The 17394-nt window shown below is 40.3% G+C and overlaps 1 protein-coding gene and 1 pseudogene across 9 annotated transcripts in view; one reads left to right on the top strand and one right to left on the bottom strand.

Annotated features, from left to right (window-relative positions):
* Positions 1–17394, bottom strand: part of FRYL (FRY like transcription coactivator) — a 204267-nt gene that overhangs the window by 126505 nt on the left and 60368 nt on the right. Inside the window, exon 1 of one of the 9 annotated variants that reach the window (XM_073342093.1) lies at positions 6753–11216. The exons of 5 other annotated variants lie outside the window; for them this stretch is intronic. Coding sequence is in view for 2 of the 4 variants with exons in the window: in XM_073342095.1 (XP_073198196.1) it covers positions 6753–6951 (199 nt within the window). In the remaining 2 variants the exon portion in view is untranslated. Of the gene's footprint in view, positions 1–6752; positions 11217–17394 lie in introns of those variants that run through there. 3 more of the 9 variants (XM_073342087.1, XM_073342095.1, XM_073342096.1) reach the window with 3 other exon arrangements.
* On the top strand, positions 1741–3229 carry LOC140910639 (small ribosomal subunit protein uS19 pseudogene; annotated as a pseudogene).

Here is a 17394-nt window from a genome sequence, read left to right as displayed (position 1 = left end):
CCTTTTTTTACTAAGATTCACAACAAGATGTTGATTTGAAGCTTATTTTAAGACATAAGATAAAATTAACATTTTGATTAACTTTATACTAATAAGGTTCTAAAGACAGAAGGGACCATTGTGAACATCTAGTCTGACCTCCTGTAGAGCACAGGCCATAGACCTTGCCCAAAATAATTCCTACAGCATATCTTCTAGAAGAACATGCCACCTTGATTTAAAAATAGTTAGTGATGGAGAATCTACTCTGCCCCCTTGTAAATTGTTCCAATGGTAAATCAGTCTCACTATTAAAAATTTACGCTTTATTTCCAGTCTGAATTTGTCTAGCTTCATCTTCCAGCCACTGGATCTTGTTCTACCTTTCTCAGCTATATCAAAGAACCCATTATTAAATATTTGTTACCCAGGTATGTATTTATAGACTACAATCAAGTCACATCTTAACCTTCTCTTTGTTAAACTAAACAGATTAAGCTCTTGAGTCTACCACTATAAGGGACGTTTTCTAATCCTTTTATCATTCTCGTGGCTTTTCTCTGAAACTTCTCCAATTTATCAACATCCTTCTTGAACTGGGAGCACCAGAACTGGACATAGTATTCCAGCAGTGGTTGCAGCAGTGCAAAATACAGAGGTAAAATAACCTCTCTACTCCTACTTGAGATTCCCCTGTTTATTCATCCCAGGATTGTATTAGCTTTTTTGGCTATAGCATCACATTGGGAGTTCACATTCAGCTAACTGTCCCCCACAATCCCCAAATCTTTTTTCAGAGTCACTGCTTCCCAGGATAGAGTCCTCCATCCTGCAAGTCTGACATTCATTCTTTGTTTCCAGATGTATACATTTACATTTAGCTGTATTAAAATGCATATTGTTTGCTTTGTAAACTGGGTGCAAGCAATCCAGATCGTTCTGAATCAGTAACCACTCTTTCATTATTTACCACTCCCTCAATTTTTGTGTCATCTGCCAACCTTATCAGTGACGATTTTGTGTTTTCTTCCAGGTCATTGATAAAGCACAGGGCAAAAAACCGATCCCAGCGGGATTCCACTGGAAACAGAGCCACTCAATGACAATTCATTGAGTATCATTACAGTTTGAGACTTATCAGTTAGCCAGTTTTTAATCTATTTAATGTGTCCTGTGTTAAAATAAATAAATAAATTAGAACCATATAAAATTTAACAAAATGTCATGTGGTACCAAGTCAAGTGCCTTATATAAGTCTATATGTATTATATCAACACTCTTAACTTTATCAACCAAACTTGTAATCTCATCAGAAAAGATATCCAGTTAGTTTGACAGAATTTATCTTCCATAAAACCATATGGATTTGCATTAATTACATTACTCTCCTTTAGGTTCTTTATTAATTGATTCCCCTGGCAGCCACTCTATTGTCTTGCCCAGGATTAATGTCAGGCTGACAGGCCTATAATTACCTGGGTTGCTGGTTTACCCATTTTAAAAATTAGCACAGCATTAGCTTTCTTTCAGGCTTCTGGGACTTCCCCAGTGCTCCAAGACTTATTGAAAATCAATATTAAGGGTGCAGCAAGCTCCTCAGATGGCTCTTTTAAAACTCTTGGCTGCAAGTTATATGGACCTGCCGATTTAAAAATGTTTAAGTTTAGTGCCTTCTTTTTAACATTCTCCAGGAAAAGGAAAGCAGTAGATTTAATCTACCTGCATTTCAGTAAAACATTTAATACAGTTCTACCTGGGAAGTTATTAAATTGAAAAAGATGGGGAATAATATGAGAACTGAAAGGTGGATAAGGAACTGGTTAATGGGGAGACTACAATGGGTCATACTGAAAGGTGAACTGTCAGGCTGCAGGAGGTTACTAATCGAGTTCCTCAGGGATCGGTTTTGGGATCAATCTTATTTAACATTTTTATTACTGGCCTTGGCACAAAAATTGGGGGTGTGCTAACAAAATCTGTGGATGACACAAAGTTGGGAGGTATTGCCAATACGGAGAAGGCCCGGAATATCATACAAGAAGATCTGGGATGACCTTGTAAACTGGAGTTATAGAAATAGGATGAAATATAGTAGTTCAAAGTGCAAGGTCATGTATTTAGGAACTAACAACAAGATATTTTTTTATAAACTGGGGACGTATCAGTTGGAAGTGACAGAGGAGGAAAAAGACTTAGGTGTCTTTGGTTGATTACAGGATGACTATGAGCCACCAATGTGATGCAGCTGTGAAAAAGGCTAATTCAATCCTAGGATGCATCAGGCAAGGTATTTCCAGTAGAGAGGGGGGAAGTGTCAGTACCATTACACAATGAACTGGTGACACCTCATCCGGAATACTGTGTGCAATTCTGGTCTCCCATGTTTAAGAAAGATTAATTCAAACTGAAACAGGTGCAGAGAAGAGCTATTAGAATGGTCAGAGAAACAGCAAACCTACCTTATGAGAGGTGATCCAAAGAGCTTGGCTTCTTTAGCCTAACCAAAAGAAGGCTGAGGGGAAGATATGATTGATCTCTATAAATACATTAGAGGAATAAATACCAGAGAGGGAGAAGAGTGATTTAAGTTAAGTGCCAACGTGGACACAAGAACAGATGGATAATAAACTGGCCATCAACAAATTTAGGCTTGAAATTAGGCAAAGATTTCTAATCATCAGATGAGTAAAGTTCTGGAACAGCCTTCCAAGGGAAGCAGTAGGAGGCAAAAAACCTAACTGGCTTCAAGACTGAGCTTGATAAAATTTATGGAGGGGATGGTCTGATGAGTCTGCCTGCCATCTGAAGAGACACTGCCAAGATGACGGAAGTTGAACAGAAGAAGAAACGGAGCTTTAGGAAATTCTCTTACAGAGGTGTTGATCTGGATCAGCTCCTCGATATGTCCTACGAGCAGCTGATGCAGCTGTACAGTGCTCGCCAGCACAGGCGTCTGAACCGCAGCCTGCGTCGTAAGAAGCATTCCCTCCTGAAGCGTCTTCGCAAGGCCAAGAAGGAGGCCCCTCCCATGGAGAAGCCAGAGGCAGTCAAAACTCACCTGCGTGACATGATCATCCTCCCCAAGATGGTGGGCAGCATGGTTGGCATATACAACGGCAAAACCTTCAATCAGGTGGAAATCAAGCCAGAGACGATTGGCCACTACCTGGGCAAGTTTTCCATCACTTACAAGCTAGTGAAACCTGGTATCGGTGCTACCCACCCATCTAGGTTCACTCCTCTGAAGTAAATGATGCTTTGGGAAAATTTTTACTATATGTAAATAAAGAAAATGCTCCTGCTCCGGGGGGGGGGGGCGATGGGAGGGAGGCATGTAGCCTATCTGCGACTGCTAGCAGCAAATATCTCCAAAAGCCAGTGATGGGACACTAAATGAGGAGGGCTCTGAGTTACTACAGAGAATTCTTTCCCAGGTGTCTGGCTGATGGGTCTTGCCCACATGCCCACAGGGTCTAACTGATCATCATATTTGGGGTTGGGAAGGAATTTTCCCCCAGCTCAGATTGACAGAGATCCTGGGGGGTTTTCACCATCCTCTGTAGCATGGGGCACGGGTCACTTGAAAGTTTTAAACTAGTGTAAATGGTGGATTCTCTGTGACTTGAAGTCTTTAAACCATGATTTGGAGGACTTCAGTAACTCAGCCCAGGATTATGGGTGGAGGATAGGGGTGGATGGGTGAGGTTCTGTGGCCTGCAATGTGCAGGAGGTCAAACTAGATGATCATAATGGTCTCTTCTGATTTTAAAGTCTATAATACAAGTGGAATAGAAGGAGTGCTATCACTATATGAAGCGATTGCATCACCTGTTTTTTCCCCAAATACAGAACACAAATATTTATTGAACACTTCTGCTTTTTCTATATTATTATTGATAATTCTACCATTTCCATCTAGCAATGGACCACTACCATTGTCAGGATTCTTTTTTAAAAAAAACTTTCTTACAGTTCTTAACTCTGCTAGTCATAGATTTCTCCTTGTGTCCCTTGGCTTCCCTTATCAAATTTACTATAATTCTTAATTTCTGATTTATATTCATTACTATCAACTTCCCCTGTATTCCATTTGTTATATATATATATATATATTTTTTTACTGCTGCCCTCACTTCCCCTATAAACCAGGCTGTTGTTTTTAAACCAGCATAGCCTTCTTCCTCAATTGTTGGATTGTGGCTTTTTGGTGTCTAGTAAGGTGTTCCTAAATATTTCCCAATTATCATACACATTTTTCTGATTAAATTCTTCCTCGCAGCTGATTTGGTCATAATTGTTTTTAGCTTTGTGAAATTAGCTCTGCTAAAGTAGCCATAGCTGTAAAGGAGGTATCAGTGGCATCAGCTGCAGACTGGAGAGTGGTCTTGACTATCAATTTGCCTTTGTCTATCAGACACTGTAAATGAGCTCTGTCCTGCTGCAGAAGGCTGTCAGTAAATTCCACAAACTTGGAGTAGTTCAGGAAATCTTATTTAGCCATTTGGGCCTGGTAATTGGCTATCTGCAGAGGAGACTAGATGATGAAAAGGACCTTTCTCCCTAACAGATCCAGGTGTTTGCCCTCTTTTTCCATAGGAGTAGACCAGGGATGTTGCTGTCTAGCCCTTTCAGATGCAGCCTGGACCCACCAATGAGAAAGCCTTAGTGGATGGTTTCAGAACACTGGAACTCCTGCTACAGTCAGTGCCAGTCTGAGTTCCCCATGAGCTCTGGACACAACACTCCAGGGCATGGAGTCTCAGATGCTACCACAGGAGGGGAATGGACAATCTTTTTCTTTGATATCTTAAAAAGTAAGCTGACTCTCACTTTTTAGGAGGGTGTTTCTCCTTACCCTCTTCATATCTCCATTTCATGGAGTTTTGGATCTAGACGATACCAAGCTGGAAGATGTTGATGCTGCATGGGCACTACCATGAGGCTCCAGACAATGAGGGAGAGAGTGGGAGGGTCCAAGGTCAGACAGGGACCTCATGGAGAGTTCCATCAGGTGCCTGTGGAGTCTGAAGTTTATGAGACTGCTTAGTGCAAGGAGGAAAGGAGTGGCAGATCTCTCACTTTGATGGAATCTGTTATTCCCCAAGGTAATACAGGCAGCTCTTGTGCTGATCACTCACCAGGAAGACCAGAAGGCAGGCCAGGCAGTGCTAGAAGCTTTGGGCATACTAAGTGCTCCAAACAGTGGGGGAACCCTTGATCCCTACTAATCATGAACTCACTACTATCAATATAGCTAATAAAAAACTATACACAAAATACATACAGGTAAAAGCTAGAAGGCTAGACACAGAAGGATACCATCCCAGACTACAAGCGGTAGAAAGGAACTGGAGAGGCGATCAGTCCGTGCCACCCTTTATGCCTTCAGTTGATAGCTCCAAGAAATGAAGGGCCCAGACATGGACTAATAAATGCTGCTATAATTTCTAGTCCTAGGCACATGGAGCACACAAACACCCACAGCGAATACCCACAGGATCAGCATTCAAAGTAGAACTTAACTAATAGTGAGCCATCCTTTCACAGAAGCTACATGATGAAGTTTGGCTAGAACTTTGAGCACGCTGGCAACAGGAGTCCTAGAGAGATTTTTACTGTGCAACGAGCTATCAATGGCTGATGAGGTTACGTGTACAGCAAGCAGTATATTCAAATGTATTATACACTTTAACAATTTGGCCAACAAAATTGCTTCCTGGTTTCCATCCACCAACACAAGATAACCTGACTTTAAAAAAAGCCAAACCAGCATTTTACAGTATGTCAAAAAGGCTCTGGGGATGAATTTCAGAGCTGAGGACCCTCCAAACAGAGGGTACTGCGCCACCCCTGGAAGACAAACGGCAGAGAGCACTCCAGCTGATTGAAACGGCCATGACAGAGCCTGGGGGAGAAGCTGCATCAGTGATAAACAGCAGGGTTCTAGACCATTTGGGCTTTAGAGAGTGTCATCAAGCCCCTAAATTTCCACCCAACGCAAAACCACATAACTTTTTCAAACAGTTTCAGAAGGGTAAGTAAATTGAACCTCTTTTTAAAAAAGCATAATAAATAAAATAATTTAAACACTGATCAACATGTCGCATGTGTGATGTGGAAAATCTTTTTAGCTTTATGAAAGTAATTTGTTCAGCTTTTTAAAGGATGTAAAAGAAATATTATTGAACTCTACAGTATAACAATTAAATACCCTCATTCTATCCACAACAGGAAAATCAGTACGCTGTAAATTATGTTTAAGAAATTTGGAATACTCCATACTCTATTCATGTAAGCACATTTAAAAAAGAAAGATTTTTAAAAAGGAGTGCCTTGGGAGAGACTTCTGGCTCTTTTGTTTTCATGCTACTGAAGTTTCCAAAGGTGGTATAAGAACAGAAGCCCCGATCCTGCACCCATACAGAGCCCCACTGAAGTCCATGGAAGCCTGTGCATCTTCCAGTGCAGAATCAGGGACACATTTTATGATCCAAAACCTTATTTTGAAAATGGATGTTCATCTTAAATTAAAAATCATGTGCATATATGCACATGTAATATACACATACAACATACCCTTAATTATGAGATTGCTTAAAATAATTTCACAAAATATTAACAAATGGTTCAAACACTTTTTAAATTTTAGATTACTTTAAAACTGAAGAAAAATCCATAATCATAATTGCTTTCTGAAGAAACCCTTTTCTAATACTCAAAAACAATTCAGATCAGAGAAAAAGTTTACAATAGTTACTGAAGTTTTACTTTACCGAGTTGATGATGTGAATACATGCTGTAATTTGAATGTGAGAAATTTGCCTGATCTTCTTCATCTATGGTCTGTCCTAATGAAAGCAGGCTGACACGTCTCATCTTCAGTAGCCTTGGGGAGCTTTCAATAGTACTTCCAATATCCAGCACCACATCTCCAGAAATGACAGCAGGAACAACTTTTTTAAAAAACTCCATTTTTTGTTCCGTCTACTTTCCCAACACTGATGAAACTAGCTGCACAAAACACACCCAGGTGCCTGTACAAACTTCCTTGAAGAATCAGTAAGATGGACTACTCAAGCTACATTACATAATGAAGTCATGCTAAACCTGGGTGGTGCCAAACACCAGCAGGTCAGCTGCCAGCTGTTGGGAGGCTGATTTCAAAGATGTTTACTGTACTGACTGATAACAAAACCAAATAAGCCATTCAGTTACTGGAATATGAGCTGATCAACTGCCACAAAACAAGTAATAAATTTAGCACTATGATTATTTTAAACAAAAGTGTGATAAAATGTATATATATAAATGCAAATTTATTTTTGACAGTTAATTGGCTCTTCATTTCAATTAAGTGCACAGTGAGGAATATACATCTGCATTCACAGATAACACTTATCATTCAGAAAGTCCATTCCCCAGCTTTACAAACAGAGTTACTAACAGCTCCAATATTCCATGTTTTGAACCATTACATTCTTGTACAGCTACTTTCTGCACATTAACATTTTATTATGCTAATGCACAGAAAAATCTGTCTTTCTTCCACACTTTTTACATTTGGGAATAAAATCAGCAAATATGATTAAAGACATAAATAAATCAACCATTTAAAACTAAAATTAGAGATCTATAAATACACTAGTGAAGTAGTTTCTTACCCCATCTGAGACTATGAAGAAAATATCACAGTAGTCAGGAATTATTTGTACATTACCCCTTGTTTTGAATGTCTACTAATGATCAGACTAGACAAAGGTAGAAGCTTATTTTCCTAATAACAGCAGCTCAGGATCTAAGTTATATTTTCAAAGCGTGATTAACAAAATTATCCAGCCCATGAAAGTTCTATTTTTAAGTACACAAAGCTATTTTATAATATATCTTCTTTTAAAAAACATTTCTGCCAAATTCATCTTCAAATCTAGTTCTTACATAAATTCATACATAATAAAACATACAGAATAGTCTACATAAAATATTGAGTTCTGGGTTTCACAATATAATGACTGATTATACGGATGTTATTAAGTGACTAAAACTAGGTAGGAGCTTACCTACACTTGGAATCTGTTGCAGGTTACATTAAATTGCATTGTGTCCACAAAAGTTTTTTTTTTTTTTAAATAAAATCTGGTGTTTTAGTGCGCTTTATTAAAGCCACTTGAAAAAGTGAGTTTACAGAGACATGGGAATTTACCTACAGCAAAGTAAACGTGCATGCACCGCACCCCACCCCACCCCTCTCAAAACAACTGATGTGCATTTGCCATCTCTGTCTACTAGTATCCCACATTCCTTTGCTAGCTTGGGTCATCCTGTTTACTTGCACGCCCTATACTGCTCTGGGGTCATCCCAACTGGATGTAACCTCCCCCATTTAAATGCTGGCATACATCCAGGTTCTGCCTTTTGGGATTCCAGCTCATGTGGAGTTCTTAAATCTGTGTCATACTCCCAATTATAGATCATGCCTCATTCTTCCCTGTGGTCTCATGCGGAGATGCTGGACTTCAATGCTCTCTGGGGAGAGGAGTGTGATCAGGCACCTCTGAACAGTAGTCACTTAGCACAGGTATACAAGCAGCTATCACAACAAATGCCGGCTAGGAGCACAACCAGGACACTCCAGTACCGCAGTAAGGCAAAGAAGCTCCAGCTGGGGTATAGGACTACTAAATACTACAAGACCTGTGTGAAACCAAGCACAGTACCAGCAGACAATATGTTTGCTGGGAAGCATATCATTCCACCTCAGCATGTTGTGGACTCTATGATTGATCCTCCAAACCAGAATCTCATCAACCTGGTGAACCCCAGGGCAGACACAATCATGGTGATCCCTGAAACTCAGCCAGATGATCAACCTGAACCATAGGCAGAGACCCAAACTCTTGAGGGGACCAGTTCCAGTAACTATGGAATGTTGTATTACAACAGAAATGTACTCTAGGAGGGCTCAGGGAGGTCATTGAACAACTTTGTTGCAGGTTTCATAAGGATGCTGCCACACTGGTGTACCTTCTCTCTGTCTCCCACCCACCATCAAGTGACAGCCACACCAGAGACTACAAAATCTCCAGACCTTTACTTCTACAGATATGTGAACAGAAACAGCACTGAAGCTTGCGGTGTACCATCCCATACCCCCCTTACCTATCACAGCACTTAATGGTCTCTCACCTGCCTGGTCACTCACCTACCCTCCCCAATGGTAGCACCATGTGGGCTAACAACATGACTGTTTGAAGAAAGGCATTTTTATTATAGCAGTATATACAGAAAAGAAGAAAAAGTCTTGTTTCTGGATCACAGTTTCATTAATGCCCTTAAATTTGAATGAGCATGAATTTCACTACCCAAATTGTGCTACACAGACATTTCCATAAAGAAAGAAATGTTAAGACTCTTCAACTTCAGGAAAAAGCAATACAGTAGAACCTCAAAGTTATGAACACCTCAGGAATGGAAGTTATAACTCTGAAACCTTCATAACTCTGAACAAAACTTTATGTTGTTCTTTCAAAAATTTACAACTGAACATTGACTTAATACAGCTTTGAGGCTTTACTATGCAGAAGAAAAATGCTGCTTTCCTTTTTTAGTACTTTATGTTTAACAAAGTACTGTATTTGCACACACGCACGCGTGCATGTGTGGCGGGGGAGGTGGGGGGGGGGGGTCTCTGCTGCTGCCTGATTGAATACTTCCAGTTCTAAATGAGGCGCATGGTTGACTGGTCAGTTCATAACTGAGGTTCTACTGTATTTTACAAGCGTTGGAATAGAGACTGCAAATTGGACAATACCTTGTTTTGCTCTTTTTCCCCATAGCTCTGGCATGAGGGGGCTGGGGGTGGGAAAGGAGGATGGACTACAAGGACAAGGAAATGGCTAGCAAATCACAGACTGCTGCTGGGGGTGACTGAGAGGCTAACAACCCTCCTGGAGCACATGGCTTTGAAGCCTTCAAAAACTGAACAGCTTTATGAATTCTGAATACAGTTTTTACCACTCAAGCTCAGAACATTCAACTTGGTGTATTAATTCATGCTAAAGTTTTGTAAATATGTTTACGTTCATGGTTCTGAGTCTTGCCCCATTCACTGAATTGTGCAGCATCTCAGTCACAACATCCACAGATGCACAACATAAAGAAAGTTACAAGCATTATATGACAATTCACACATACCACCCTAAAAACTCAACAAATGCATGATCACATAACACAGGTACACTTGCATCAGAACATGTACACAAGACAACATGTTCAGTAATGGTCATAAAATGCCTTATACTCTTTACTAGTGACACCTACACAAAGTATGAGTGCAATGCACCCTCATTCTGTGCTCCTATGTAGCTGCATCATTTCATAGGGGCTTCCAATCCAGCTGTTCAAAATGTCCACCAAGTCTGTTGACCCACTGTCTCCATCCATTTGGGTCTCTCCCTTGCTTTCACAAAAGGCTGCGCAAAACACAACAAGCAGCTATCACAACAGGAAGATGTTTTTCATCAGCCTCCACCCTCAACATCAGGATCCTCCCTCTAACCTTTCAATCTTCCAAATACACATTCCTCAGTCGTTCTACAAATACTCAGTATAGTTAAACTGTTCCCATCTCCTACCCATATGTCTCTTAAAGGGCTTGATAAGCCAAGGATGCAGAGGGTAAGCTACGTCTCCCAGAATGAGTGGTAGAATGGGAGTGCCACCAGTGTCCATTGATACCATAGGTACCGAAGTTTCATTTGCATAAAATAGTCTAGAGATTTCTGGAGTTGTGGACCTTTCCAGACTCTCTCATATAAAATACATTCCACAGTATTCAACTAGCCCTTGGAGCACCATAGAGAAATAAACCTGTTGATCAACTCTGAGGTCTGTTGTTGGGAGCAAAGAATAGGCACAAGGGTCCCATCAATGGCCCCATCAATGGCCCCAATACAATTTGGAACCCCAACAGTACAAACCAGTTAATAACTGTGTATGCACTGCCTAGTCTTATGACCCAGGGGAAAATAATTTTCTTGATAGCAGCACATACCATCATAACAGCCCCAACTATTGAACTACCAACACCAACTTTATTAGCTACTGACCGGTAGCAATCAGGGATGGTAAGCATTCAAGTAGCGACAGTCACAAACTTCTCCACGCTGATGGCAGCTCTCATGTAAGCATTCCACCACTGCAACTCTAGCATGAACTCTACACAGATTTGTAAGAAAGTGGCTTTTTTTTTTTTAAATATATTGAAGTTCTGACATGACTAAGGGTCATCTCAGGTCTGCAGCACTATCTTACTAGTGAATGGTAGTGGGCCAAGCACAAAAAGCAGTGCTCCATCAAGTAAAGCTACTTGAGGGAAAGATGTAGAAGTGTCTGCCTGATTTCAGCCTCCTCTTTCTCAGAGGTCCTTACCACCCTCGTTTGTAAGTCACTGCATGACTTCAGATATGCTATCAGCAGTCTGTTTATATTCATCACCAGGAGGATTGTACTTATCAGAAATGTTTTCTCCATGATGCCTGACAGCACTTTGAAAATGGTGCTGGCTGGCTTGCAAAACCCAGATAGGATGAAGCAAGAATTATCATAGGAATTACTCAATTTGACCCCACATCCCAGAATTCCATTGCCTTTGAGTAGGTATTCCACAATGTACAGTGAAAAAAAATCCCAGCATGCAAACAGCACAGCAACATGGTAATGGACCATGGAATGTCTGTCCAGAATGCTTAGCACTGATTCTGAAAACAATACAGTGCAGTGTGACTGCAATGATATGAGGTAAAAAATACCTTAATTGTGTGATAATGTGGTGTGTATGTGCTGCTCGAGTAACACTTGCTGCAGATCACTTAATACAGGTACACAAAACCCGCAGCAAGTCTACACATGCCCTAAGATAATTGCCATAATGTATTTCACACTTCATAAGTGTTGGGGACACTGGGCACTACACTAGGTAACTCGGGAGGTTGGAAGACCACAGGTGTCGATGAAGCCCTCCTGCTCTAGGGCCGGATAAACCAAGGCCCCTTTGCTTCTTGAACCCTCCGTGATCCTGCATAACACTGAGGAAGCTAGCACACAAACAAACAGGTTTGCACACGGCTTGCCAGCCAAGGCCAGCTTCAGCCTGGGAAACAGATAGATAAGGCAGAAATGTTTAGCAAAATCTAGTAACAAATAGGACCAAATAAGGCAAGGCTCGGGCAATGCTACTGAGGAAAAACACAACTGGCTGCTTTAGCTGATTGGCTACGGTATTGTACGGGGCAACAGGTAATTGGTTGCATAAGCTTGTGTAGTGAAGTAGGAAAAGGTATAAAATGTATACTGGAATCTGCTGTACTGGGGCAGGATTTGAGACAGCTCAGTCTCCCTGCGCCCTATTTGGAGCTCCAAATAAATCTCTCTGCTTCTCCACCCCGTTGTGGTCATTGGCGCGACGCACACGGGGCAACGAACCCAGCTGTTGCTTGCCTCGGGCACTCTGCCAGCAACAGAAGTATTAACCTAATAAACAAGGCCAGATCTGAAAGAGAGCACATTAATTTATTAAGACATTTTTTCTACCTGCAATATTCAGATGAAACCTTTAGGACCAAATTTTACTAAATTAACAATTCAAGTTAGCATAAACCTAGGCTGTTTTTCCTACATGTATGAAATCTAACTTTTGATAGGCCTCTCTTTATCATATTTACCAAGACAGACAGACAGATAAAGTGTATTACCTGAAGGGAAGGATTTGTGAAATTCTGCAAGTAATCAGAAGTTGTCTTTACAATATACTGTGGTCAGCAGGTTCCTGCCTAGAAAAAATTGCATAGAACACAAATCCACACAGAAAAACAATGGAGTTTTCAGATGTTCCCACCATAGGTATGTAGAATTAAATAAATTAGTTAATGCATCAACAAATCGTAATTATAGACCTACAGTTCTACCAAGGGTTTCTTAAAACATAGTTAACTGTGATTACCTACATTTACATGTGTTTAGTTTATTAATCCTGAACACTTTTCCCTGATGACTAATGGAAGTATGGCCCTCTACAAGTTGGATGTAAGCAGCCCCAGGTACTACATGAAGACCTCACATCTCATTGTATTTGTTACTCTAAGGCATGTTTGGCAAGCAGGAGGAAACCTTTACTTCCTCCACTTATAGATACATAGCTTGTTTCATAAAGTCCCAGACGTACTGTAAACTAGTGTAGAATAAGTCTGAATGCATTTGTGGGTCTAGCTGCCTTTCCTTCTTCAGATGACACGCTGCCAGGAATTACTACATAAATAATAATTGATAAGGAATTACATTTCTTTCTAAAGTTTAGGTAATGACATGACTACTATACTATTAAAATGTGCACTTTTGTATAGACCCATTTAACACACACATACACACACGGCATAAATATCTGTTAGAATTTACCACACATTCAAAGTCAGTGCATCTGTCTTGATTTCGTGAATCCTGGGCTGTCTAACCATCAGAACCAAATGAACTACTTTAGCTGAGAAAACACACACACACACACACACACACACACACACAGAGCGTGCTTCTGCAGTTAAATAGTTACACTGACCAGCCACAGACATAAAGCTAGACATTCCCATTTTTGCATACACATTGCATGGTTAAAATCTGGCATTTAGATTTGAAAGTCTATATGTCAGCACCCAAACAAAGATTTAAACATGTAAGGAACTTTCAGAAAGAATGTATCAATGTATTTAGCCTCCTGCAATCAGATCAGCACCTTGCAAACACACATGAAGATCATGCAGGGCTATGGGTTGAGCAAAAGTCAGATCTTCAAGTAAAATGAGTGCAGGTAATTCTACATGACTGAAATCCATAACTAAAGTTAGGTTGCCTTCAAAAATATTAAAATATATTGACATTCGACGTAGCTGAAATTCTCTCTTTGGGGGGACAGACACATTAGCAAGAGCATTTCAGGATCAAGAGTCATGATTCTCCTGGGACTAAATTTATCCATCGATATCATCTGTTCACAAGAGGTAAGTTTGCTTGGGTAAAAAGAGGAGCCCATAACCTTACTGTTTACAGAATGTAAGTTTCATGTTCCAGCTTCCTGGGACAAAAGTAGAACCCAGCTGCTTGTCCTGGGCTCTGTGTACAATTACTAACATTTGAAGAGTCATGAAAGGGACAATTGTCTAAATAAGAGGGGAACTAGGGGCCCCTATTGCCCCAGCCACTTCGCTGAATATGCATTCCAGTAAATGTTAGGATTTACAGAGCATTTATATTTAATAGTCACAGCTTCTTTATGAGGGTTGGCAAGTAGTATCTACATTTTACAGATGAGGGAATTTACACAGAAAACTTATCTGACCATAGCTAGAGGCATGACACATACAGACTACTGAACTAAACACCGGACTGAGTGCAAGGATTTGTACCATGTGACATATCACTGAACTGTCCCTCCTTTTGGCCAGAGGTCAGATTGACTGCTTAACAGAGGAGCCAGCTCAAATGCAGTTACCTTGGGGACAGTTTATAGTACAAGTACCATCAACATTCCCCCACACCACAAACTGATCTTGTTTTCTCCTCAAAACAGAGGGACATGTGCCCATGGTTTTCTGCAAATAACCAGAGACCTTTAAGGGAAAAAAATCTAGTGACAAGCTTTTAAGTCTCTTTCTTTCTTCAACCTCCTGCACCCTCACTTACAAAAGATGTTCACCAGTTTCCACAGTTTATTTCAATCTTGTAGTGCTCTGTTAAGGCTTCTGAGTATCATGCTGTCGGATTTGGTTTCTTTCTCTATTATTCTGGATCATGTTTCTCTAGATCTTTCCAGGTGGTATCCATATTATCACTTGATGTGGAAGTCATGTTGGTGGCATCCTTGAAGTGTGTCCTAAATATGTCCACTGTCTAGTGGACATTTTAAGTTTAGTGATTGGTTAATATATTTGTTAAGGCTCTCTCACCTTTGCAATGAAACACATTATAAACTTACTTTAAAAATAACAACACACAATGTTGAGGTTCTCTTTTACATTTCTAGATCCCCAAATTTGCGGTGAGCCTCAAAGACCAGTTCTGGCAGCATCTGGAGCTTGTGGGCTTCCCACACCTAGAGGGAGCCAGGAGAGGACAGGGGGGTGGGGGGTGGGGCAAAAATTTAAATTACTTACTAGCCAGAAGCAAATATGAAAGATAGTCCACACCTTTCTCAAAAGTGGATACCAGGGGAGGAAGAAGACAGACAGTGGGAGGAAGGTTTCTCACTAAGTTTTCATCCCTGAATCTTGTGAGTGGGCCTTCCGTAATAACTTACTTATTAAAAGCTCTTTAGTGATTTAGTCTACTTATTAAGTGTATGTAACCTGTACAACACAAAGAACTATTTGGGATCTTAATGAGAAGTTAAGGAGGTCAAATGTACATTTAGTTAAAATTACAACATGCAACCTTCAGTCAAGAGGCTTACTGAATGTAACATGAACCTATCCAAATAAATCACTACAATTCACAATGATAATCCTGTCCTGACTTGTTTATTTCTTTCCTCAAGAATTAGAACTAAATTCAGACCTCTGGTATACATATGCAAAACCATCAGTTGGAGCACTATGCCTTCCCAGCCCAGTACAGGTTTTCACCCTTAAATGAGAGTCCAGAAAGTCACAAGTGAAGTACATTAATAGTAATCCAGCCATCATCCACAATAAACTGCAACTGTTTTATTCTATACTATATAACATATAGGCACTATTTATCTGTCAAATTCATTTTTGAAAGATGAAAAATAGATATAGGAGTTCTACGACATTTTTCTAATGAGCTCAATCACACACTGAATGCTGTTTCATATTTTGAGTTATTTTGTAAATAACATATTGAGCACACACTTAAAACGTACAATCAAGAAGCATTTCTAAGACATAATAATGACCTCTCTCTCTGAAGGGCACAAATAAGGTAAGAGGAAGTACAATGAAAACTGTCTGCCAGAAATCTTTGAAGATTTTCATTTAAAAAAAAAAAAAACTAGGCAAAAAGGAAATGCCTAGTACATAATGTAACTGGTTGCTCAAACTTGTTCAGGAAGATTTTCTACTTGCTTCACATGAGATACAGCACATTTTTCCTCATGCAGCTGAACACTCATGAAATGTACTAGGCTGGCAAAATGACTGTTGTTTCACTAATCTAGCCCAATAAGTATATTGGGAGTCTAACAAATGTGAATATCCAACAGTCTACTACTGTTTTTAAAAAGATGACCCTGCAAAGTTTTCTTTGTAAATTAACTAATTGCAGAGAGAAAGGTCAGGAGAACATTCCGCACAATTTTTTTAAAAAGTTATCTTTTGTTATACATCCCAGAATTATAGCTGACTAGCTCCTGCTCCACTGTGATCCTAATATGTACCATTCAATGACTACATAGCTACCAAAGAACCCTTTTAGAGCACGGAGCCAGGTGGTGAGAGGGAGGAAGGAAATCAAGTAAGTAGCATTTTTAAAACTATGTGACAGTTTTGCTTCAAATAAAGTAAGGTCAGTTGCACACTGAATGCTTTTTTTTTTTTTTTTTTTTGCGCTGATGCTGTTTAGGGCATTCAGTAAAGAATCATACATTGATTAAAACATGCACATTAGCAGATCACTTTTACACAAAACAGTACTATTTTCCCCATTCCTTCTGCAAAGTATAAGGGAGTCAAAGCTAAGAGAGCACCAACTTTATGACATCCTCTAGGTAAACCTTCCTTTGACTGAGTACCACCAATATTAGTACCGAGGATGTTACCGGCCAGAGACTGCCATCTGGATGGTGATTGTGGAACTGGTTGTGGAACCATGCCTGGATGGCAAATCTTGTGACAACATCAGTACTGACCATGATATCAGATGGAGAACGGCACCTAGATGATGATCTTGAAATCTGGTGCTGTGAAGTTGCTTTTGAATCTAGGCAAACTGCCTAAGGGTGCCAGAAGGGTAAATGCAACATCTGGTATGGGATTAGGGACCTATTCCATGGAAGTGTTCGCACAGATCTGCATGTGTAGGTGTCTTAGCCCTGAGACCTCGATCTGTGCATCAAGGATTGACAGTTGAGCTCTTGTAGAGAAGGTTTCTGATCTGTAGGAACTCTCCTCCGAATCAGGTGACAAATCCATGTTAGAATGCCAGGGTGGGGCAATACCCAGCAGAGAAACATGTGAACAGGACCATTGCTGGCAAAATAAGGTCAACACTCAAAAGATTTGAGGATTCCCGATCAGCAGCACTGAGCTCCTACCATGGTGGGCAAACACCAGAACCGGATGGCACCGACAGGATCCACCACTGACAGCACCTCTCTAGAAAGTACAGAGGCTGTTGTCAGAGCTGGTACTTGTG

The sequence above is a fragment of the Lepidochelys kempii genome, chromosome 4 (genome assembly GCF_965140265.1).
Source record: "Lepidochelys kempii isolate rLepKem1 chromosome 4, rLepKem1.hap2, whole genome shotgun sequence".
Classification (NCBI taxonomy): Eukaryota; Metazoa; Chordata; order Testudines; family Cheloniidae; genus Lepidochelys; species Lepidochelys kempii.
Note: the sequence above shows the minus strand (reverse complement) of the source record. Positions and strands in the feature narration are given on the sequence as shown.